The sequence below is a fragment of the Mastigoproctus giganteus genome, chromosome 11 (genome assembly GCF_048544385.1).
Source record: "Mastigoproctus giganteus isolate SK-2022 chromosome 11, ASM4854438v1, whole genome shotgun sequence".
Classification (NCBI taxonomy): domain Eukaryota; kingdom Metazoa; phylum Arthropoda; class Arachnida; order Uropygi; family Thelyphonidae; genus Mastigoproctus; species Mastigoproctus giganteus.
In genome coordinates this window covers 105,385,179-105,407,052 of record NC_143585.1, presented here as the reverse complement: position 1 = coordinate 105,407,052, position 21,874 = coordinate 105,385,179, and the positions used below count along the sequence as shown (strand labels likewise).

The 21,874-nt window shown below is 37.5% G+C and overlaps 1 protein-coding gene across 7 annotated transcripts in view; it reads right to left on the bottom strand.

Moving 5' to 3' along the window:
• LOC150078327 (uroporphyrinogen-III synthase-like) overlaps positions 1-21,874 on the bottom strand; it is a 163,538-nt gene that overhangs the window by 76,596 nt on the left and 65,068 nt on the right. For all 7 annotated transcript variants that reach the window (XM_090384204.1, XM_090384203.1, XM_090384205.1 and 4 more), the window contains exons 3-4: positions 18,273-18,447; positions 12,349-12,423 (exon numbers count right to left, since the gene is read on the bottom strand). In XM_090384204.1, the coding sequence (XP_090240330.1) occupies positions 12,349-12,423; positions 18,273-18,447 (250 nt within the window). The remainder of the gene's footprint in view (positions 1-12,348; positions 12,424-18,272; positions 18,448-21,874) is intronic.

Below are 21,874 nucleotides of genomic sequence, written 5' to 3'. Positions count from 1 at the left end.
ACGTGAAGGTGATCCATAGTTGAGAATCCTGTCCTAAAGCCAGCTTGCTCTTTCGGTTGATTCTCATCAAGTATTCTTTCTAATCTGTTAGTAATGACCCTTGTGATCAACTTGTAGATGTGGGATAACAAGCTAATTGGTCTATAATTTCCAATTTCTGATTTATCTCCTTTCTTATGCAGCAAAACTATGATTGCATTATTCCACTGCATAGGCATCACACCTTTTCTAATGCACTTTGTGGAGAGCCTTGCCAGTTTTTGTGTTATGTCTCTTCCTCCCAATTTTAACAACTCTACAGTAACTTGATCTTCCCCCGGGGCTTTCTGATTCTTCATTTTCTTCAATGCATGGTCTACCTCATCAGTAAAAATATCGGGTATGTTGTATGTGTTGCTAATTTGCAATCCATCTTCCCCACTGCTGGCATCATTCTTTCGCTCCTTATATAATTCTCTATATTAGTCTTCTGCTATTTGAATTATGCCTTCTCTGCTATTTATAAGTACACTATCGCTATTCTTCAGTTTCAGTACCATTTTTCTTTCTGTATTATTGCTCATGGCTGCTGATTTAAGTCCTTTGTTTTCCCTTAATGCTTGTTCTACTTTTCTTGTGTTAAATCTTCTTATGTCCTCTCTGAGTCTCTTTCTAATGGCTTTGCATAACTCAGTATACTCAATTTTCTCCTTGTCAGTGTTTATCTTGCTCTTCATTTGTTGCCTTCGGTTCATCATAATAAGTGTTTCTGACTAATTTTTTTTTCTTTGGATTTCTTTTTCCCTACAGGTTTCTTGGACTTTATCACTTTCAGAAAGTTGTAATATTCCTCGTTGATATCTTAGTCCTGAGCAGTCTGCAGAAGCTGAAACTTGTTCTTAAGTTCCAGTACCTACTGCTTTTTCTCCTCTTCTGTTATCTGAAAGACCTTTGTATTATTTACTCGAGTCAGTTTTTTCCTTTCCTTTCCTATCCTACATCCATATCAAGTGTACATCTTACCATTCTATGATCACTTCCAACGTTTACCTTATTCAGGACGGTAACATCATTCATGATATATCTTCTGTTAGTGAGGATGAAGTCAATTTCATTAGTTGTTAATCCATTTGGACTCTTTCATGTCCACTATCTGTTCACCCTTTTCTTGAAAAAAAAGTGTTCATTACTGACAATCCTTGAGATTCTGCAAATTCCACAAGTCTTTCACCTCTTTCACCAATTCCAAAATTTCCTGTAGTTCCCTTTTCTGCGCTGCTTTTTCTTTTTCCAACCTTAGCATTGAAATTATGCCATATATTGCAATAATATGAACAATCTTAACACTGTAAACAAATTTAATTAACAAATTAGCAAGTTTAATTATTGTGTATGCAAGAACCCCAGCAGGAATAGGCCCAAAAATAATGAGATTATAAGGAATAAGCAGGAATAAGATACAAGCTAATGATAAGGAATAAGTTCATAAGATAATTATGCAAGTATTATACTACATGCTGTAGTATGTCTTGCATGATTATCTCACAAAACACTATCTGAAAGCAAGTCATGAAAAGGTGATTTTAGTAAGCAGTTTTGGCAGGCACTGTTTTTTCAATGCTTGTTTGGTGTAAGGGAGGAACAAATAAACGGTAAAACTTCATAAATCCAGCAACACTGGAATCTACTGGAAAAAATTTTGAAACCCAATGCTGTAGAACATCCAGTAATAAATTATCAACTATTGCAGAAACATTACAGAGTTCAAATATTATGCAAAATGGCAAAGCACTGCTGCTACTGCTGAAGTATGATTTAATTTGAACTTTAAATCATAAAAACTCAAAAAATAATAATAACATATTTTTTTAATTTGCCTTTTCATGAAATGCAAAAAGATCTAAATTTTATGTTTTTCTCCTGTAAGTATGTATGCAGATCTACAATTTTACAATGCCACTTATTAGTACTTTTCAAATAATGCATCCACTTTTGCACAAATTGTCTACTGTGTCTATAGCTAACAACAGTTTTAATGTATGATAGCATGAAAATAGCACTGAATGTCAGAGGAGGACATTGTGCCTGTCGGCCACCACTGTTGTTTGATTTTGGTTTACAAAAGCTGAAATTAAAGAAATTCTCTGAAATTCAGATCCAGAAGTTAATGAAATTGAATTAATTAACACATAAATACAGTAAACGTCCAATTTTACAGACTAATAGGAGAGGAAGTGGTTTGTTACTGCCAAACATCTGTAAAATTAAGTTTTTTTTCTGAGACCATTTGTATTCCACATAATCGAAAATTTCAACAGTTGCTCTGTGTATGTATTAGAAACACTAAAATAAAGTTAAACAATAAAAAACAAACTTATTTACCTTGACTTTATTGGTTGTTACATAGTAGAAGTTAATTTACCATGATCATGGAGTGGCACCAAGAAAATCTCTATTCAAAGTCAGAACTAAAACCCCCTTAGTTAAAAACAACTATAAACTTACCCTTGGTTTTAACAATATCTGACAGTTTTTTTTTTTTTTTTTTTAACACTAATTCCTTATAGATGCAGGAAACACACACACCACAATAACTTCTCTGTGACTCTCATTTCTGCACAATGTCTGAATACACCTTTCTCTTTTCAGCAGTTTTCTTAGTGCCATGATAATATACTGTAAGTGAGGTTATGATAATGATACAGGGCATGATATAATAGTGAAGCTAGCATTAGCAGAGGTATATAATGCAAGAAAACAAGCTTATACAGCATCAGATAAAAAAAAAATAATAAACCTTCCCATTTCACCCATCCAGTCAATCCAAATGTTTGTCTAGTTCTGTCTTGAATTTATTTAAGCTATCAACTTCCACAACAACAGATTGAAGTTTGTTCCAGCAATCAACTACTCACTGCCTAAAGGGGCAATTTGAATGGATACTACGATGTGGTCACAAAGGAACTGGATGCAAAAAATAATTTTGATATCATATACTTGGATTTCAGGAAAGCTTTTGATACTTTTGTACACGGAAGACTGCTTTACAAATTGGAGCAGTATAGCATTAAGGGAAAGTTGCTGCAATGGATAAAGGGATGGTTGAGTGGGATACTGCAGAAAGTAGTAATAAATGGACACTGCTCTATGTGGACTAATGTTATTGGTGGAGTCTTCCAGGGTTCATTGTTGGGCTCATTGTTGTTTTGTGTATCAATGACATAGATGATGTTTATTGATCATTATTTATCAATGACATCGATGAAGATACATCAGGCTTAATGTCCAAGTTTCAGATGATACAAAGGTTGGCAGGATTGTTAATGACAGTAAAGACAATATGCTACTGCAACAGGAAAAGTTAGGTACATGGGCTGAGAAGTGGCAACTAAAGTTTAATGTTGACAAATGCAAAGTACTGCATATGGGTAGCAGTAACCCAAGAGAAACGTACCAACTGTGTGGTACTACACTCAGGGAGGTGGAGAATGAAAAAGACCTGGTGGTAATTGTGCAGTCCGATATGAAGTTCTCTGGCCAGTGCAGATGGGCTGCCAGAGCAGATCATGGAGTTTTGTCAATGATATATAGGAATTCTGCTAGCAGAGACAAGGAAGTGATTATCCCCTTGTATAAGGCAATGGTCACGTCCCACCTTCAGTATTGCATGCAAGTCTGGAAGCCTCATTTTAGGAAGGATGTAGAGTTGCTATAATAAGTACAGAGAAGGGCAACAAGATTGGTGAGAGAAACAAAGGGGGTCCCTCTCACCAAGAGAGGCTTAAGTTCTGCAAGTTGCAGAATCTGGAGACTGGGCACCGTGAGGTGATCTGATTGAGGTGTATAAGGCCTTGAATGTTTTGAGCAGGCCTAATACTGATGGGATACTTCCACTTGCTCAAATTGAGAACCTGAGGGGGCATAGATTCAAATTGAGGAAAGACAGTTGTAGAATAGATGTGTGGAAGTTTGCCTTTAGCCAGTGAGTAGTTGATTGCAGGAACAGACTTCCATCTGTTGTTTTGTGGAAGTTGATAGCTTAAATAAATTTAAGACTGAACTAGACAAACATTTGGATTGACTGGATGGGTGAAATGGGAAGGTTTTCATTTTTTTTTTTTTTTTTTTTTTTAAAACTGATGTTATATAAGCTTGCATCATATACGCTTCCATCATATAAGCTTCCATCATATACCTCAACTAATGCTAATATGCGAGACTCTTAAGAGTACATAATATCAGGAAGAATTAGCATTATTAGAGGGATTATGAGCAGATGGTTTGGTTCTTGACACTGTTGCAGACATGGTCTCAGATATGGCAAGCTGTGCTTGCTACCTGGGAGTCTAAAACACTGATGGAACTGATATTCATGTGACACGTGTCAAGCAGACCTAATTTTGGCAAAGTCCAATCAGTCTGTGACAGCCAAATCTTCTATATGCACCTTCATGATGGTGGGAGTGTTAGTAACCCTGGGTTTAACCTCCATGTGCAAGTTCTGAAATACATCACCTGGCACAATGCGGAGTATATCTCTCTCTCATTTTTTTTTTTTTTTTCGGCTTCTTTCTTCTGTTTCCTGCCATCCGTTCTTTTACTCCCCCCCCCTATTTTTCTCTTACAGAATGATTTTTTTTTTTTTTGTGGGGTGGTGGTTTTCGTCCACCCGCCACCCCACTCCTCTCTTTGGTGAGGCACTGGGCATGCCACACTGTCATCAGGGGCCATCTTCCCTATTGGCCCCTTTCTTCTGTTTCCTACCCTCCAGTCTTCTGCCTTCCTCCCTTACTTTTCTCTTGCACAACGTTTTTTTTTTTTTTTTTTATTTAGTTTATATATATATATATATATGTGTGTGCGTGTGTGTGTGTATATATATATTTATATATACACACACGCATTCCCCACAGGTCTAAATCTAAAAACATCAAAATTACTGCCCAACCTATTTGGCCATAGAACAAGTTATCAGCGAACAACCCTACGCTCTGTTAAAATTACAACCGTTGCTCAAGAAACAGCGATCATCTCATTCTCAAATCTGGTCCTAGCCACTGAAATCCCAGGAAAGTAGGTGGCAGGACCCGCCAGAGTACTCTAGCTACAGTGGTACACCCGGTCAGCCTCCCCGTGGCATGGTGTGGTAACGTCGGGTCCCACTAGGGGCTCGGCGGCTAATAGACCGGAGGAACAAAGGGCACAACACAATATACAGCACATGACCCCCACACACTTCAAATCTCTGGCCCTGATACAATGTACACCCGCGGAGATGGGAGAAATCCCAGGAGCCGTTAGACACTAACATACCTTATACCTTATACCTGGCACAATGCAGGTGACCACCCAGATGGAATCAATGTAAGCAGGAGTCGAGGTATGATGGCCACACCTGAACTCTTGCTTACATTGCTCTAAGTGGTGCCCACACCACACAAAGGAATGCAATACTAGGTGGTAGATGACTCTCATCAACCGGTGCAACATCACCACCTTGCTTATTGGAGGCTTTAAATGGCGAAATCCATGTTCAGCCTCCAAAGAAAAGCTTCAGCAACCCCGCACTCTTCCATCATGCAGTGATTGATGCCTTTTGAAATTATGATGGGCATCATGGTGAGGTTCAATCTTCTTTACATTTCGAGGGTACAGCTCTAAAACAGGGTGTTCGCAGCCCGTCGCTGGATAGTCTACCAGACCAAACTATTGGTAACTATCTAGGAAGCTTCTAGATAAGCTAGTGTATAATCTCACTCCCTCTAATCTGCCAGATAGTGACTGGGATGAGTCCGAGTAGTATGTATGCGGGGGGGGGGGCATTGTGAAGGCCACGTTATGTCAAGGAACTCTTTGTATTCTTACCATGTGTATGCCATATCCAAAAATTTCATTACTTTGTACAACATGCCTCCTCACCTTTTCTTACTACTAAGTACATCATTAATTGTCAAACAAATGGAACAAACTTATCTGTGAAAAGATCTAAACCTCCCAAACACTTTTTCATTAATTTCACAGACATATGTGGTCTCTCAATTCTAATCTAAATGATGTCCATTTCCACTTACAATCTGCCAAACCCCACATACTTTTTCTGACAGAATCCCAGTTATCGGTTGATTCAACCACCGCTCATCTCAGTTATCTAAATTATTCACTGTATGATTCCTTTTGCTTCTAAAGTGGTACTTGTGAATAAGTCCATTCTGACATTCCCTGTCAGAGACAGTAATTTGGAATCGCCTTTTTTCGTTCTTCTCTGGCTTAAAATCTCTCCACCACATTCTGTCAAATTCATTTGTTGCCACTATCGTTCATCCAACTCCACTAATCACTTAACTCTGACTTCCTCTCTTTGAAACTTGACTTTCTCCAGTCCAACTTTTCTAACAGTGAGGTAATTTTTCTTGGTGATTTTAATGTTCACAACTTCAGCTGGTTTCTGTTTTCCAGCCACACGGACCCAGCTGATCAAGACATTGAGGCTTTTGCAATTACTAATGACCTTGCACAGATTGTTCATTTACCTACCAGAATACCAGACAATCCTAAGCACAAAGCCAACGCACTTGGCTTTGTCTTTTTCTCAAATTCTCAAAAAAAAAAAAAAAACCTTCTAAGTACGTGGTCCTAAAAGCAAATCAGATCACAACTTGGTGACTGTCTCTTCTCCAATGGAGCCTTTCTCTCATGGTCATTCTCAACCTCATGTTGTTTGGCATTACAAGAATGCAAAATGGGATGATCTGCAAGATTCCTTCTCTTCTTTTCCTTAGTCGGATTATTGTTTCAAATCTTCTGATGTCAACATTTGCGCAGATCGTATAAGTGAAATTATTCTTATAGGGATGGAATACTTTGTTCCACACTCCACCTTAAAATCTAGTCTTTTATCTAAACCTTGTTATTTAAATAAATGTACTAAGGCTGTTCAAGAAAAGAATGTTGCATATTGTAATTGGTTTGTTTCCAAATCGCCAGGTTCATTTTCTGTCTATACCAAATCTCGCAACAATTGTAAAGCAGTTATTAATCACTACAAACCAGATTTCAAACAAGCTAAGAGTAGGAAACTTGCTTCCTGTCCAAATGGTAGTTGAGCATTCTGGTCTCTTTCCAAAGATATTTGCCATAATTTTTGTCCATCTCTGTTCCCACCTCTGTCAAAACCACATGGTTCTATTACAACTTCAGCCAAGGATAAAGCTGACCTGCTAGCATCCTTTTTTCTTCCAAATCATGTATTGATGACATTGGTAAACCACCTTCCACCATTCTCAGTACACTCCTTTCAATGCCACCTGTGGTTTTCCACCAGAAAGATGTCAAAAGTATTTTGATCAATCTTGATACGGTTGTTGTTGTTGTTGTTATTATTTTTTAGGAGCATTAGCAACTAAGGCCATATTGCTCCGGGGATATGCGGGTCATTCCCTGACCTTTCTGCATCCTCCATATTTGGTGGGCATGGGTTCGAACCCCGGTCCAATCAAGAAGCATGTGCTACGCACTGCTGCTCCTGCCCACCTGGCTACGGAGGCGCCATCTTGATACTAAAAAATTTCCAGGTCCTGATGGTATTTCTCCACTTGTTCTTTAAACCTGTGCTCGCCCCTATTCTGTGTTGCCTTTTTTTTTTTTTTTTTTTTCACTTTCTTATTCCAAAGGTGTTTTCCCTTCTGCTTGGAAATTTGTTCATATCCAGCTAGTTCCTAAAAAGGGTGACAAATCCCTCCCATCCAATTATCATCCCATTGCACTTATTTCTACTCTTTCTAAACTAATGGAGAAATCATTTAACCACCAACTCTTAAACTATCTAGAAACCTTCCATCTGATCAACGATTGCCAGTATGGATTCCATCAGTGCCGATCCTCTGGTTGAAGTGGTGGACCCCATGTTCAGTCTCAGAGCAAAGCTCCAGCAACCGCCCACCCCCCACTCTCCATCATGAAGTATGTTTGATGTCTTTTGGGATTATTATGGGCATCATGGCGAGATCCAATCTTCCTTACCTTTCAAGTGGTACAGCTCTAATTGTGGCTTGTTACCTGGCTATTCTAGCTCATGTTACCCATCTATCAACAAATTCAATGGAAACGTTCATGAAACTGAAGCAGTTGCTCTTGACATTTCAAAGGCTTTTGATTGTGTTTGGCATAAAGGTCTTCTAAATAAGCTTCCGTCTTACGGTTTGCAGACCGTTTTTTGTAATTGGGTATCCAGTTTCCTCTCTGACCACTCACTGCAGGTGATGATAGATTTCTCTCAGTCTTCTAACTTCTCCACTAATGCTGGTATTCTCCAAGATTCAGTTCTTTCTCCCACTCTTTTCCTCTTGTATATTAATGACCTTTTTCCATTGACTAGAAATCTTATCCATAGTTTTGCTGATGATAGTACGCTGCATTCCACCTTCCAATTTGAGAAAACTTGCTCTGCACAAACAGCTTCAACTTCTCGAATATCTACTACCAATTCCTTAAATGCTGATCTCCAGGTAATTCTCTGGTGTGGCAAAGATAACTTAGTTGATTTAAATCCTTCTAAAACTCAGTCATGTCTTATATCTCGCAAAAAGGATTCTGCTGCTTCTATAGTTATGGTCGATGACACTCAGATTTCTAGAAAAGATCACATATCTCTATTAGGGATCCTGACTTCTAATTTTCTTGGTATAAGCACATCACAAATATTGCTTTCCCTGAATCTAAAAAACTAGGTTTTCTCTTTTGCTCTTGACTACTTTTCTTTCCAAACAGCTGTTCAAATCACAAATCTGCCCTACCATGGAATATCATTCCGACATCTGGGGCAGTGCCCCCAAAACCTTTCTCAGCCTTCTAGATTCCATTCAAAAGAGGAAGTTAGGTTAATTAATATCCCATCTCTAACAGAGTCTCTCCGCTCTCTGTCTCACAGACATTGTTTCGGCTGCATGCCTTTTCTATAGATATTTCCATGGACACTGTTCTTCTGAATGGCTTCTATAATTCCCAATCTCTCTCTCTCTCTCCCCCCCCCAAAGCAGTCCAAACACATGCTGCAACCAATCAGCATCCTTTTACTGTCAAACTTCAAACCCACAGAACCAATTTTTCTTCTTCCTTAATTCTGGAACAGCATCCCTTCAACCGTATTTCCTGAAAATTACAATCTATAGAAATTTAAGTCTACTATCAACAAATAAAATTCTTTCATCCTCTCAACCTTGAACCCATGCATGGTACTAAGTACTACAGGGTTCTAATAACTTTTGTGTTTGGGTTTTCATTAAAAAAAATAATAAAAAAAGGTTTTTTTTTTTTTTTTTTTGCTGATACTGTATAAGTTTGCCTCGTTACATCATATCATATCAGATCATCTGTCACTACTAATACTAATTGCATACACAGTTTATAATAGATAGCAACATAAAAACAGCTTTTAAAATGAGAAGGAGATTGTGCTTGTCACCCACTGTGTTATTTGAATTTTGGCATACAAAAGCAAAAATTCTTCAGAATTTAGAATTGGAGGTTGACGAAACTAATCAAGCTGTTATTGTTTTGCTTTAGTAAGGTTCAAGTGCATCAGTGACTCAGACCATATTGCACTGTATATATTTAATGTCTGTAAATTGTGTGTGTTCTGTGGTTGATTTTCCTGTTTGCTAGACAAAAACTCATGTTTCTGGGAACAATGCTAAATTTTGACAATAATTTTGCCCTAATCAAAATACAAACAAATAAATATTTAAAAGCATTTCTACATAAAGTTTTAATATTTCAAAATTTCATGAATAAATTCACTCTACAGAACCAGCTGCCAGCAGAAAACTCCATAATCGAGGTCCATACACATTCAGGGAACTCACTCTGGAGAGCATCAGAGTGGTCTGGATTTAATTCTAATTGGAGACTGGAGAATTCTTAAGGAGTGAAGGTTTATCCATATGAGTTCTCAAGGTAATCAGCCCAAGAAACAGTGCATGAAACACACACACACTCTCTCTCTCTCTCTCTCTCTCTCTCTCTCTCTGCACACAGGGAGAGAGAGAGAGAGAGAGAGAGAGAGAGAGAGAGAGAGAGAGAGAGAGAGAGAGAGAGTGTTCCTTCCATGCAGTACTAACTCATCAATGGAATGTCTATTTGGTAAGGCCGCACCCGAAAATAAGAACGCCATCATTAGAGAAACACTTCAGATCCATCTCCAATTCTTCAAATCTCCTGAAACTACTAGAAAGGACCCTCCTGCCAACTCTAACAGCTCACATACTTCCAGATGCTCCACCACAAATTCAGTCATCACTACCAAACAATCCACCATTACCAATCTCCTTGCCACCACCCACAGCATCCTTACAGCTTTTGAGAGGAAAGAAGAACTCCTCATAACCTACCTCGATATCGAAGCAGCATTTGGTGTGGTTCAAGTACCTGCCCTCCTACGACTGCTTGAAGACCACTACTCCATAGGTGGGGATGTACTGCATTTCCTCTAATTGCTCCTTCAGAACTGTACAATCATACTTCATAATTCTGAAAAAAAGTTATATTAAGCAAATATCTACAGGAGTACCACAAGGGGGAGTCCTCTCCAGCCTCCTCTTTACTGCCATTATGTCCCCTTTTGTAATCCAGGGACCAGATATATTTTCTTATGCTGACGATTTAAAAATACTGACCACCATCCAAACAAATGCAGACCCCAATATGATCACAGAGGAAATTAACAGTGTGCTCCTCGCACTAGTAGGCTAACTCAAACAATTTGGCCTTAATGTCAACCCAGCAAAGTCTGAGTGCATGCTCTACTCCTTGAAGCCTGCAACCATTTCACCAAACATTAATGCAGTATCCATACTTCCTGTTTCATGTCATTTAGATTTGGGGGTGGTTTCTGACACAAAGCTGTCATTTAACCATCACATCGAAAAGCTCATCAGGCGAGCAGCGCGTCTGAAATAGAGAGCGAAGCAGCACCTTCATTATGTCTCAGACAAGGTTACCGCAACAAAATGTCAGGAAGATCGTATACCCCCCCACCACTTTATGCAGCAGAAATATGGGTGTCAACAGCATCCACAAACACAAAACCCATCTGGACAGCAGAGTATTGGCTCCTCAAGTGGGTAACCTACAAACACAGGATACCACCCCAAGCCCATATGACTGAAATGGCCCTGGCCCTGGGAATTCCCATGCTGCCTTCTCATTGAACAAAGGAGACTGGTAATCATGATAAAGATGCTGACTGGTCTCATTACATCTTCATTCTGGGATCTCTGTGGCTGGAGGATTCCACCTGCCCAGCTCCGAGCCACCCCAACAATTTGCCCTCTTCACTCACACCTCCACTTATCAGATCGCTTCCTACCCTACCAGATGCTCGGAAGAATCCAGGGCATCGATGCCGATTTAGAGAAATTTGCTGTTAACTGACACTATAGGAAGAGGATCCTGGATCCCACACACCCCATGCACTCCAATCACCAGTATAAACAGAGGACATCCTTGAAGCAATCTAGTGACATGCAAATTCACCCCATGTTCCCTCCAGTAAGGATTAGTCAATGACTGTCCTGACAGTCTGCAAAATGAAAGGCCCTCTCTTCATTGCAACCGAGCCAACGTGCCCTGCACTCGCCACTTTCATGCTCCAATTAATTACTGAGCATACCGGGAGAGGAGCCAGCAGTGTGTGCATTGACTGCCTCTATTCGTGCTGTTCTCTCCCATGTGCCGCAAAGACAAAATCGGGACTTTTAAGTGTCTTTTTGTTAATTTAATCTTAATGTTACGTTACACCAGTATTTATTTAATGTAATTTTTATGTCTTCTTAATATTTTTGTGTAACCTTATGCCATTATGGAAGTCATTGTAGCATCTTATTAATGTCTTTTGTCACTTGATGTTATTTCATTTAATTTGTTTTATGTCCTATATCACTTAATGGCAATTTATTTATTTCTGTAATATATCTGCTTGTTATCATCTCTATAAGTGTTAACCCCTGGGCTTTTGGCTATGAAAGGACATTGGAACACGATCCAATCATGTAGGTGGTGCAATAAAATATTCTCTCTCTCTCTCTCTCTAAATACACCAAGAAACTCAAAGAAACTGACCAAATAACTTGTGCTAGTGATGCATAAATGTTATATACATTTTTGTTCATCTAATGTTTATTCAGGTCTTCGAGAGCCCAAAGTTGCAATACATATCAACTTACATTATAAAATAATTAAATTTGAGCATGTTAAAACATTCCTTGTGCCATATTAAGTATTTTAATTCATTAAGGCAAGTCAAGTGGCCATAGATAATATTAATAAAAATATCACAAAAATCAGGCATTTTTTTTTATAAATCTTTAAAATTACCTGCAGCACGTGCTGTTGCTTCTCCAACTGCAAAATTAGCTTTATTTTGCCAACGGGACAGAAAAGTCATCTTTTCTGCAAGAGAAAAAACATGCCAATGTATAACATATCATTTAATGTCTTTTCAATTATTCGAATCACAAATACTGCCTGCTTTGTCATTTGGTACTCCACGTAAGGGGGTTTCAAAAGTTTGTATACAGGCAACCCCCATATAACACGTTACTTCTACAACACGGTTTCGCTCTAAACGAATGATAAATTGCGGCAATCCTCACACACCATGATACTTCTACAACAAGGTTTCACTCTAACACGGTTTGAGATTGCTGGAAATCTTGCATAACATGGTATTTTTGAGCTTTTGTGCTAGAAAAACCTTGCTATTATGTTAGATGTAATTTTCAATGTTTCCATTCCTTTTGTGAATCCCCGCTGTTGACTCACTAGTCATTATTGCCTTCATGATATTTTTCTAAAGCACATTTCTGGAGGTCACTACCGTAACACAATATAAAAAATTTGCAGTTTCTGGTTTATTAGTCTTTTCTGTTAGTGAAAGTACTTTTCCATTAAAGAACAAAGTGACAAACAATAGCATATCTTAAGAGCCTACATGAACACATATGCCAGCCACCTTTAGAAATCAGAAATTGTAAAATTTTAAATACAGAGCATCCTTCAGCTGTAAGAAACCAGAAAGTTCTCTCAGTATAGGGAACATAAGTTCAACAACTCACCTTCTGCACATTTTGATTGGCTTGACATTTAGTACATGTTAAATATCGAATACCAGGCAGCTGTGATAGCACAAAAAGAGGGTCAGGATTTGTTCTACCTTAGACATGGTATTCCATGACATGCGGCCATACTTCAGGAGCACATTCTAGAGGTAATTTGTAGTAAAAAAAAAAAAAAAAAGAAAAAAATGCTCTATAAACCAGACACTGATTTGATACCATTATTGGATAACGTATAAAGTATTAATGTAGTGTAGCTCGCACTGCTATAACTGCAGGACTCTTAACTCATAACTGTATATCTGATTGTAAAGTTCAGCTAGTGTGGTGCATTGTGTTACAGAGTCATTCAAAATGCTGCACATGCTTACAAATAAGGAACATGCCAACACACACCTTTACACAGTTTCTGCAATGGAAATAGTAGAGCTGGGATAGAAAAATACTACAGCAGCTCTACTAAAGCAGTTGTTCTAGTAAAAATAACTGCATCACAGAATTCCACAGTGCAACATGTTTCAAAATGTACAGAGAATTTTAAGAGAGACTAGTTACTTATTATGAGTGAATTCAGAACACTTGCAATGACAGCCTAGAGAAGAAGATGTTATGACTGCAGTGCAAAGAAGCCCAAACGCACTGCACACAGAATTTCTGTGACAATTAGTAGCATATCAATGTCACCACCAAGATAACTGTGTATGGCATGGTCTGGTAAAAGATCAAGCCACACATTTTGTGAATGGCTGCAAGCACAGCTATAAATGCTGCCTGAATTTTGTTGATGGAGATAGCTCAATTTATCCATTACAGTATTAACAAAACAAGAAATTCACTCTCTTATGTGCAAGAAAATTCACATTAGGTAGCAAAATGTAAATTTAAATGATGACTTTCAGTAAACATGTTGTATGGAGTATTAGGCAACTACCTACTTGGAACATATTTCATAGAGGGATGTTTAAATGACTGTGTAAATCAGGAATTTTCTGGAAAATTAACTATTATTGCATTTTTATTTTGAGGATATGTCTCTTCAACATGTAGATGAACATGAAAAGAACATAATGGAGTGCCTCCACATGTCAGCAAAGACGTTACAAAGCTATTAAACAAAAATTATCAAGAAAGATGGAGGAGTAGACTGCTGGCATGGCCAGCTCAGTCAACCAGCTTAACCATTAGATTTCTTTCTCTGGGTTGCATAAGGTCTAAGGTGCACCACAGTAGTAATCAGAGAAATAAGGATGTAGTTGGAAGGGACATAAACAAAGCTGCTTTTGACATCAGAAATGAAGTAGCATGACATTGAAATGTTCAATGAAGTGCACTATACAATCACAAGGTGGTTCTTTCCAAAAACTGAATTTATCAGTATGTAAGCTTACAGGATAATAATAATAAACTCAAAGTTAACTGAAACTATTATGCACACGTAAACATTTAAGACAAATATCATAAAGGTGAATTGAAAATTGATTATGTATTCACTGCAACATTACACTACTAGCAGCTAACTTAAATACAGTATCAAACTGATCTATGTTTTATAGGACATTTTTGCTCAAAATCACCTCTAACACAGGCTCCTGAAGTTTGGCCAATATGTTGCTAAACACCATGTATACATGAAGCCTATCCTTGGTCCTATTGTGGATATACATAGAAGAAAAGAGTTGCCAGTTTCTAGCTAATTTTAGCTACTGTATATCTTCTTTCCCTGACTCTGTGGATCAACAAAATATAAGACTACAAAGATTATGATACTTCACAGATTTAAAAAATTAGAATTACTGTTTCTTTTCCTTGACAATAACTTTTTACTTATATATTTATTAATAACATATATTTTGCAGGGTGTGTTCAAGGGGTGGTGACGTGCATTCCATAACCTCTCCTACCCAAATGTCAACCTCACCTTCTCTGAGCAAACTGACCCGTTTCCACAGACGAGGCTCTGGCGACCGAGTCACAGCGGTATAACTGTCCCATCACATACAGAGGAAATGCTGTACCTGAAGTCTGTCTAGAGGCTATAAGGTGGCAGCCCCACCACTAGACTTACCCCGCGAAAGGCTGGTAACCTATCCAGGGGACATTCTAAATACTCGAAATAAGCTCAAGGGAAAAAACTGGACGGATCTCAAGGGTAACGACCTAGGCAATGGATATAGGACTACGATTAAGGAACTTAAAGTAGCAACTTGGAACGTTAGGGGAATAAATCGCAAATTAGATGAATTGACCATGGAACTAAAAAATAGAAATATTGACATAGCAGTCATTACCGAAACAAAAAAGAAGAACAAAGGATCCAAAGAAATAGGTAACTTCATAATGATATACTCCGGCGTACCAAGTGAAATGTGGGCATCATCGGGAGTTGCTGTTATAATAAAGAAAGAATGGGAAAACAAAATACTAGACTACTCTTGTTTATCACCCAGAATATTGAAATTAAGACTAAAAATTCTATCTTATACAATAACAATCATTGGCATCTACACACCAGTAGAAGGCAACATTGATGAAACCACAGAATTTTATGACGAATTACAACAGATCATAGACCAAACTAACAAAAACGAGTATCTCATACTAGCAGGAGATTTTAATGCAAGGGTTGGTGCTCAATCAGTAGACAAATGTATAGGATCAGAAGGCGAACCTGTGGTCAACAATAATGGAAGATGCCTGATAGACTTCTGCATTTTTAATAAACTTAAAATTACAAATACTTTTTTCAGACAAGAATATCCATAAATTCACATGGGAAGCAAGAAACACAAGGTCTATAATAGATTATATTATCATTAATGAAAATTTAAATGACAAAATTAGAGACACTAGAGTATTCAGAGGCAGTGAAATTGACAGTGATCACTACCTAGTAGAAAGCACTTTCAAAATAAAAAGAAATTATCTTAATAAAAAGAAGAAAATACCAACAAAAACTACTAAGAAATTAAAAATACATTTGTTGGAAGACGAAAGCACTAAATTCCTGTATGAAAGTCGATTGAAAGATAAACTCAAATCAGATGAAAGTGATAATGTTGAGGAAATCTGGTCAAACATGAAAAAATCAATTCTGGGAGCTGCTGAAGAAAGTCTTGGATATAAACCTATAAAAAATAAAAACTGGCTAAGAACTTGGAATGAAGAATTGAAACAAACAATCAATGACAGAAAAAAAGACCTATAAACTGTTCCTACAAACTAAAGACCTATATCTACACATAAAATATAAAAAGCTTCGAGCAGAAGTCAGAAAACTAACCAGAAGAATCCGACGAGATGACTGGGATAAATTTGTTAATTCTTTAGAACGTGATATCACGGGCCCACAGAGAAGAGGTTTTAAAATTTTTAAGAAATTACAACTAGACACAAATGATCAAATAAAAACGAACTCCATCTCCCAAGCAGAATGGAAGCAACACTATTCCAAACTATGGTATAACCCAGGCACTAGGGAATTGGAAGATGAATCTGTGATAACCAAAGATGATGAAAATATAACAATGGAAGAACTAGAGTTAATATTACAAAAATCAAAAAACCAAAAAAGCCCAGGCATAGACCATTTGAATGTAGAACTATTTAAATATGGGGGCACCTTACTAAAAAACGCACTACTAAAATTATTTAACATCAGATGGCATAAGCAACAGATACCCAAAGATTGGGAAATAGGAATAGTAATCAATTTACACAAAAAAGGCTCCAGAAATAAACCTAACAACTACAGAGGGATAACACTGCTGTCAACTGCTGCAAAGCTATACTCTAATATACTAAAGAATAAACTTAATAAATACAGTGAACAATTCTTAGAAAAACAATGTGGGTTCAGATAATCAATTTACACAAAAAAGGCTCCAGAAATAAACCTAACAACTACAGAGGGATAACACTGCTGTCAACTGCTGCAAAGCTATACTCTAATATACTAAAGAATAAACTTAATAAATACAGTGAACAATTCTTAGAAAAACAATGTGGGTTCAGAAAAGGGAGAAGTATAATAGATGCCATTTTCTCACTACAACAAATTTTGGAGAAAAGAAGAGAATTCAATCTACCAACATTTCTGCTCTTTATTGATTACGAAAAAGCATATGACAATGTAAACCAGGAAAAACTTTGGCAGATTCTACGTGAAGAAAATATTCCAATCCAACTCCGGAAAGCGATCCAAAGCCTATATAAAAACTCAAAAGTCTGTATAAAATATTCTAATGGCCAACTATCAGACCCAATTAACACCAATAAAGGAGTGAAACAAGGATGTGGACTATCACCAAATTTATTTAATATCTACATCGATAAAATTCTTAAAGAATGGAAACAAACAATTAACAATGGAATATAGTTGAAAAACAGGAATAAAATCCAAACTATATTATATGCTGATGATCAAGTTATAATTGCAAAATCCGAAGATGAACTACAGATAGCAGCAAATGAATTTAATAAAAATAGGGAAAAAGTACGAGATGAAAATCTCCACCTCAAAAACAAAATCAATGGGATTATGTGGAAAAAACATTCAAAGAGTCAAAATTGTTATTGATAATAAAATAATAGAACAAATATCTGGCTTCACCTATTTGGGAAATTTAATATCAAATGAAGGGAAAGACATCCACATTAAACTACAAAAATATAATAAAATGAATGGAACGATTAAACGACACAAATGACAACTGAAACAAAATTACGACTGCACAACATCACTTCAAAACCAGCCCTCTTCTACAGCTGTGAGACTTGGGTCATAAATAAGAAAGATGCACACAAACTAGAAGCAGCACAAATGAAATTTTAAGACCATTATTAGGCTTTACAAGACTAGACCACCAAAGAAATATAGATATCCGCGAGAAATTAAAGGTAGATAACATAGTAAATGACATAAAACGGTATCAGGAAAATGGATCAGCCACGTAGAAAGAATGAACCCAGACCAGATCCCAAAATTAGCCTTTAACTACAAACCTACAGGCAAGAGAGATGTTGGTCGACCAAGACAACGATGGCGAGATCAAGACCACCTCCAAGAGCTACAACGGAACAGGTCTTAAAAGACCTAGGCCAGACCAAGTTCATGATGATGATGATGATAAATTTTGCATGTAGTATTCTATATCTCAAGCTCAAACATTTTAAATATTTACATACCTTCTAAGAAACGTTCCAGTGCACAACACATGGATTCAATAGCTCTTGGGCTTGTAAATATTATACCACTAAAATCGTCTGCATTAGTGAGGCAAAGCAACAGATCTTCTTTATTTATAAACTGAAACTCGAGTACAGGGATTATAACAGGATTCAAGTTGATGGACTTTAGTTTCTGTTCAACAGGAAAAAATACATGAACACACAAACATATACATATATATATATATTCCCAAATGATATTAGCCAGATAATATGCCCCTTCTTTGACTAATGTGAGCTGTTTTTTCTGACACTAATCACACTAACAAATTTTTCGACCAATGTAAATATTCAGCACAATAGTGACATACCTGCAATCACGTGCACAAATATTTTTACACTAAATGGGTTCCCCCTCTTCTTTAAAAATGTCTGAATAATTCTATTTCATTTACTGCATTTTTTTCTTAAATAGGTATAGCAGTTACAAAAAAAAAATTCTAAAATTACTTTTACTTCTTCAAACCATAATTACAAGCTAAGCAGAAGCTGTATGTTATTTAGTATCCTCAAATAAACAAGAAATTACTACTGTGCACAAGCTATATAGTACTTTTGTGCTAAAAATATCAAAAACATATACTTTAACAAGGCTAGGGGATAGTATGTTTAAACTATTTTAACAATTTTTCAATTCTAAGTTTAAATTTTAAACAATATCAATGGCCTTGAGAGCACCTAAACAATATAAAATCACATGGTAAAAAAAAGTAAAAAGTAAAGTGCAGCCATTATCAACCCACTGCAGGGTGGAAGCCTCCTCAACAATTCATGCTGAGGGAAATGGACCATAATCTGCCACGCTGGTCCAGTGCGGGTTGGCAGATCGACCGTATTCAGCAGTCAGGGGCTTGAACCCCGGTCTACTCAAAGAGCGTGTGCTACTGCACTCCCGCTCCTGCCCACTCGGCTACGGAGGCCATTGGTGGTCAGCTTTATTTTCTAACTAAAAATAACTACCACTGTATTTACAGGAGGTGGCCCTTGAAACATGAAAACAAGTGTGGATAGAACATGAGGTACCTCTGCACTTAAGAAGAGAAGTTACAAGTTCTTGAACAAAAATTATAAAGGACATTGGGGAGATAGAAGTGTGGTAAGCTCAGTAAATGGGCTTAAACCAATTAAATTTCTTCCTCTGGGGTTTCATAAACTTTAGGGTATACTATACTTTGGAATACCTTAGTGTTCATGGCTAACTACTTGGCCAGTCAGGAATGCAATCTCCCATTTTAGAAAATAACATTGTGCTTAGGGGAAAAATTTATTCAATGAATTACTCACATTAGTTGAAGGAGAGGTCTATCTGGAATATTTTAAATACACACAGCTCAAAATAACAAGAAAAAATAAGCAAAACAAAAAACAGCATCCAACCTGGGTTCTATAGTAGCATGCTTGTTTGAAAATGTCATGGTAGCAGTGGAAGGTTAAATACCACCTTCTACTATCAGTAGAAGGTGGCCAAATTTCAAACTTGCACTGCCAATTGTTCAAAATTTAAAATAATGCACTGCCAACCAATAAACTTTGTGATTAAATTTCAGCATTTATAAGAACATTTTTCACCATGGACTTGTGTGTTATACAGTCATACACAGCAATATTTCCTCACTAAACAAAGGAACAAAATCTCTTACTTTAGACTGTTTGCGACCATGGTAGTGATTCTGACTTAATCACAGACTGTACTGTCTGGAATACCTGGTTCCTGGGCAATACAATGCTGTCACCCCTCTCGCTAGTCGACGAACCCACTGCTTGGCAGGTATATAGGTACACTGCATTCCCGTAGATGGTAATTTTATGTCAGTATGGATAAACGTTGTGAGTTAACCGACTCTGATAGAAGGATGATAGTGGGTGCCCAACGCATGGGTCACTCTATTGTAGAGGTGGTACAGAAATTGTACTAACTCCTTTTCAGCAGTATAAAAAGTGTAATGGGAATACACCATTTCAGGATAATATCTCATCACAGACAGTGGCGTGGGCTGAAGGTGTGGGAGAAAGGTGGTGGATGAACGTGGCCATTGATGTCTGTCTCGTGTTGTTACAGCCAACCAGAGAGTGACAGTGGTAGAAATCACTGCCAATTGAATGAGGGAAGTGCCAGAAACGTCTCCACCAAGACCATCAGGCAATCATTAGCTGCAATAGGTTACGGGAGCTGCCAACCCACCAAAGTCCCATTGCTATCATCACAACACGGAACTCTATGCCTCAACTGGGCAAAAGACCTTGAATGATTGGAGACAGGTCTCCTGGTCCAGTGAGTTCTATTTCCAGTTATTTCGAGAGTACGGGAGGGTGCGTATCTGGCAGAAACCACACAAAGCCATGAATCCGTCATGTCAACAAGTTCAGACAGGTGGACGGTCGGTCTGAGGCATGTTCAACTGGCACACATTGGGACCTCTGGTATGTCTTGATGCATCTCTGAATGGTCCATGTTAAGTGTCCATCCTTGCAGACCATTTGCATCCCTTCATGGTCATCATGCTCCCACAGGGCAATGGACTCTTCCAGCAGGATAATGCGCCTTCCCAGAGAGCTGTGGTGACTAGAACATGGTTGAAAGACCATTCTGCAGATTTTACCACCATGGAATGACCTTCCCATTCAACGGACATGAAACCTGTGGAGCATCTTTGTGATGCTGTGGAAAGGTCCATTCAAGCTTTGGATCCTCCACCCAGGAATGCGATGGAATTATGGACAGCGGTGTAACAAGCATGGATGGAAATACCTGTGGAATGCTTTCGTGAACAAGTGGACTCAATGCCTCGCTGTGTGACTACCCTTATCCGGGAGAAAGGTGGGCCTACCCATTACTAGGTAGGTATTCCATGATTTCTGTCCACTCAGGGTACTGTCATCACTATAACTGTTAGGTCATCCACTTCATCTGTCCACCCAGTCTTTCACACCATAGTTGTAAGTCATTTGGTTTTCTAGCATTTGTTTGTTTGTTTAAAGGTTTTATAGTGCATCTATGGCTATAATGCATCAAGTCAAAGAGGTATAAAATGTTAAAATATAATGCTATAATAAATATATTATTGTTAAAAGAGTATACATAATAAAATAGGTTAAAAAACATAAAACAACAAAACAATTCTAGATAAAATTATATAAATATAGCTATATATATATAAATATTAATACTTATATAAATATTAAATATAGCTGACACATTGTCATTGTCCGATAAAATCTGTCTGAGTGTATAAGGCTGAGGTTTTCTAGCATTACTGTTATTGTATTTACAGTCATAATGTAACAGTAATAATGTGACATTATTATTGAATAGACTCCTTCACATCAAAAGTCTGAAATCAACTTCTTCACAGAACTTTTCTCTGTCTAAAAACAAAAGGGTTGTATAATGACCAAGTCCAGCATATACAAAGGATGATTGAGCACTTCCTCATTAATTCATTGGATGGTTGCTAGAGTGTATTGCAATGTGTGCAACTACACATTTTCCTGTAACAAGTGACAACTTTGGTAAAACATCTAGGTCCTTGATTTCTATGCACATTGCAGATTACTTTTGA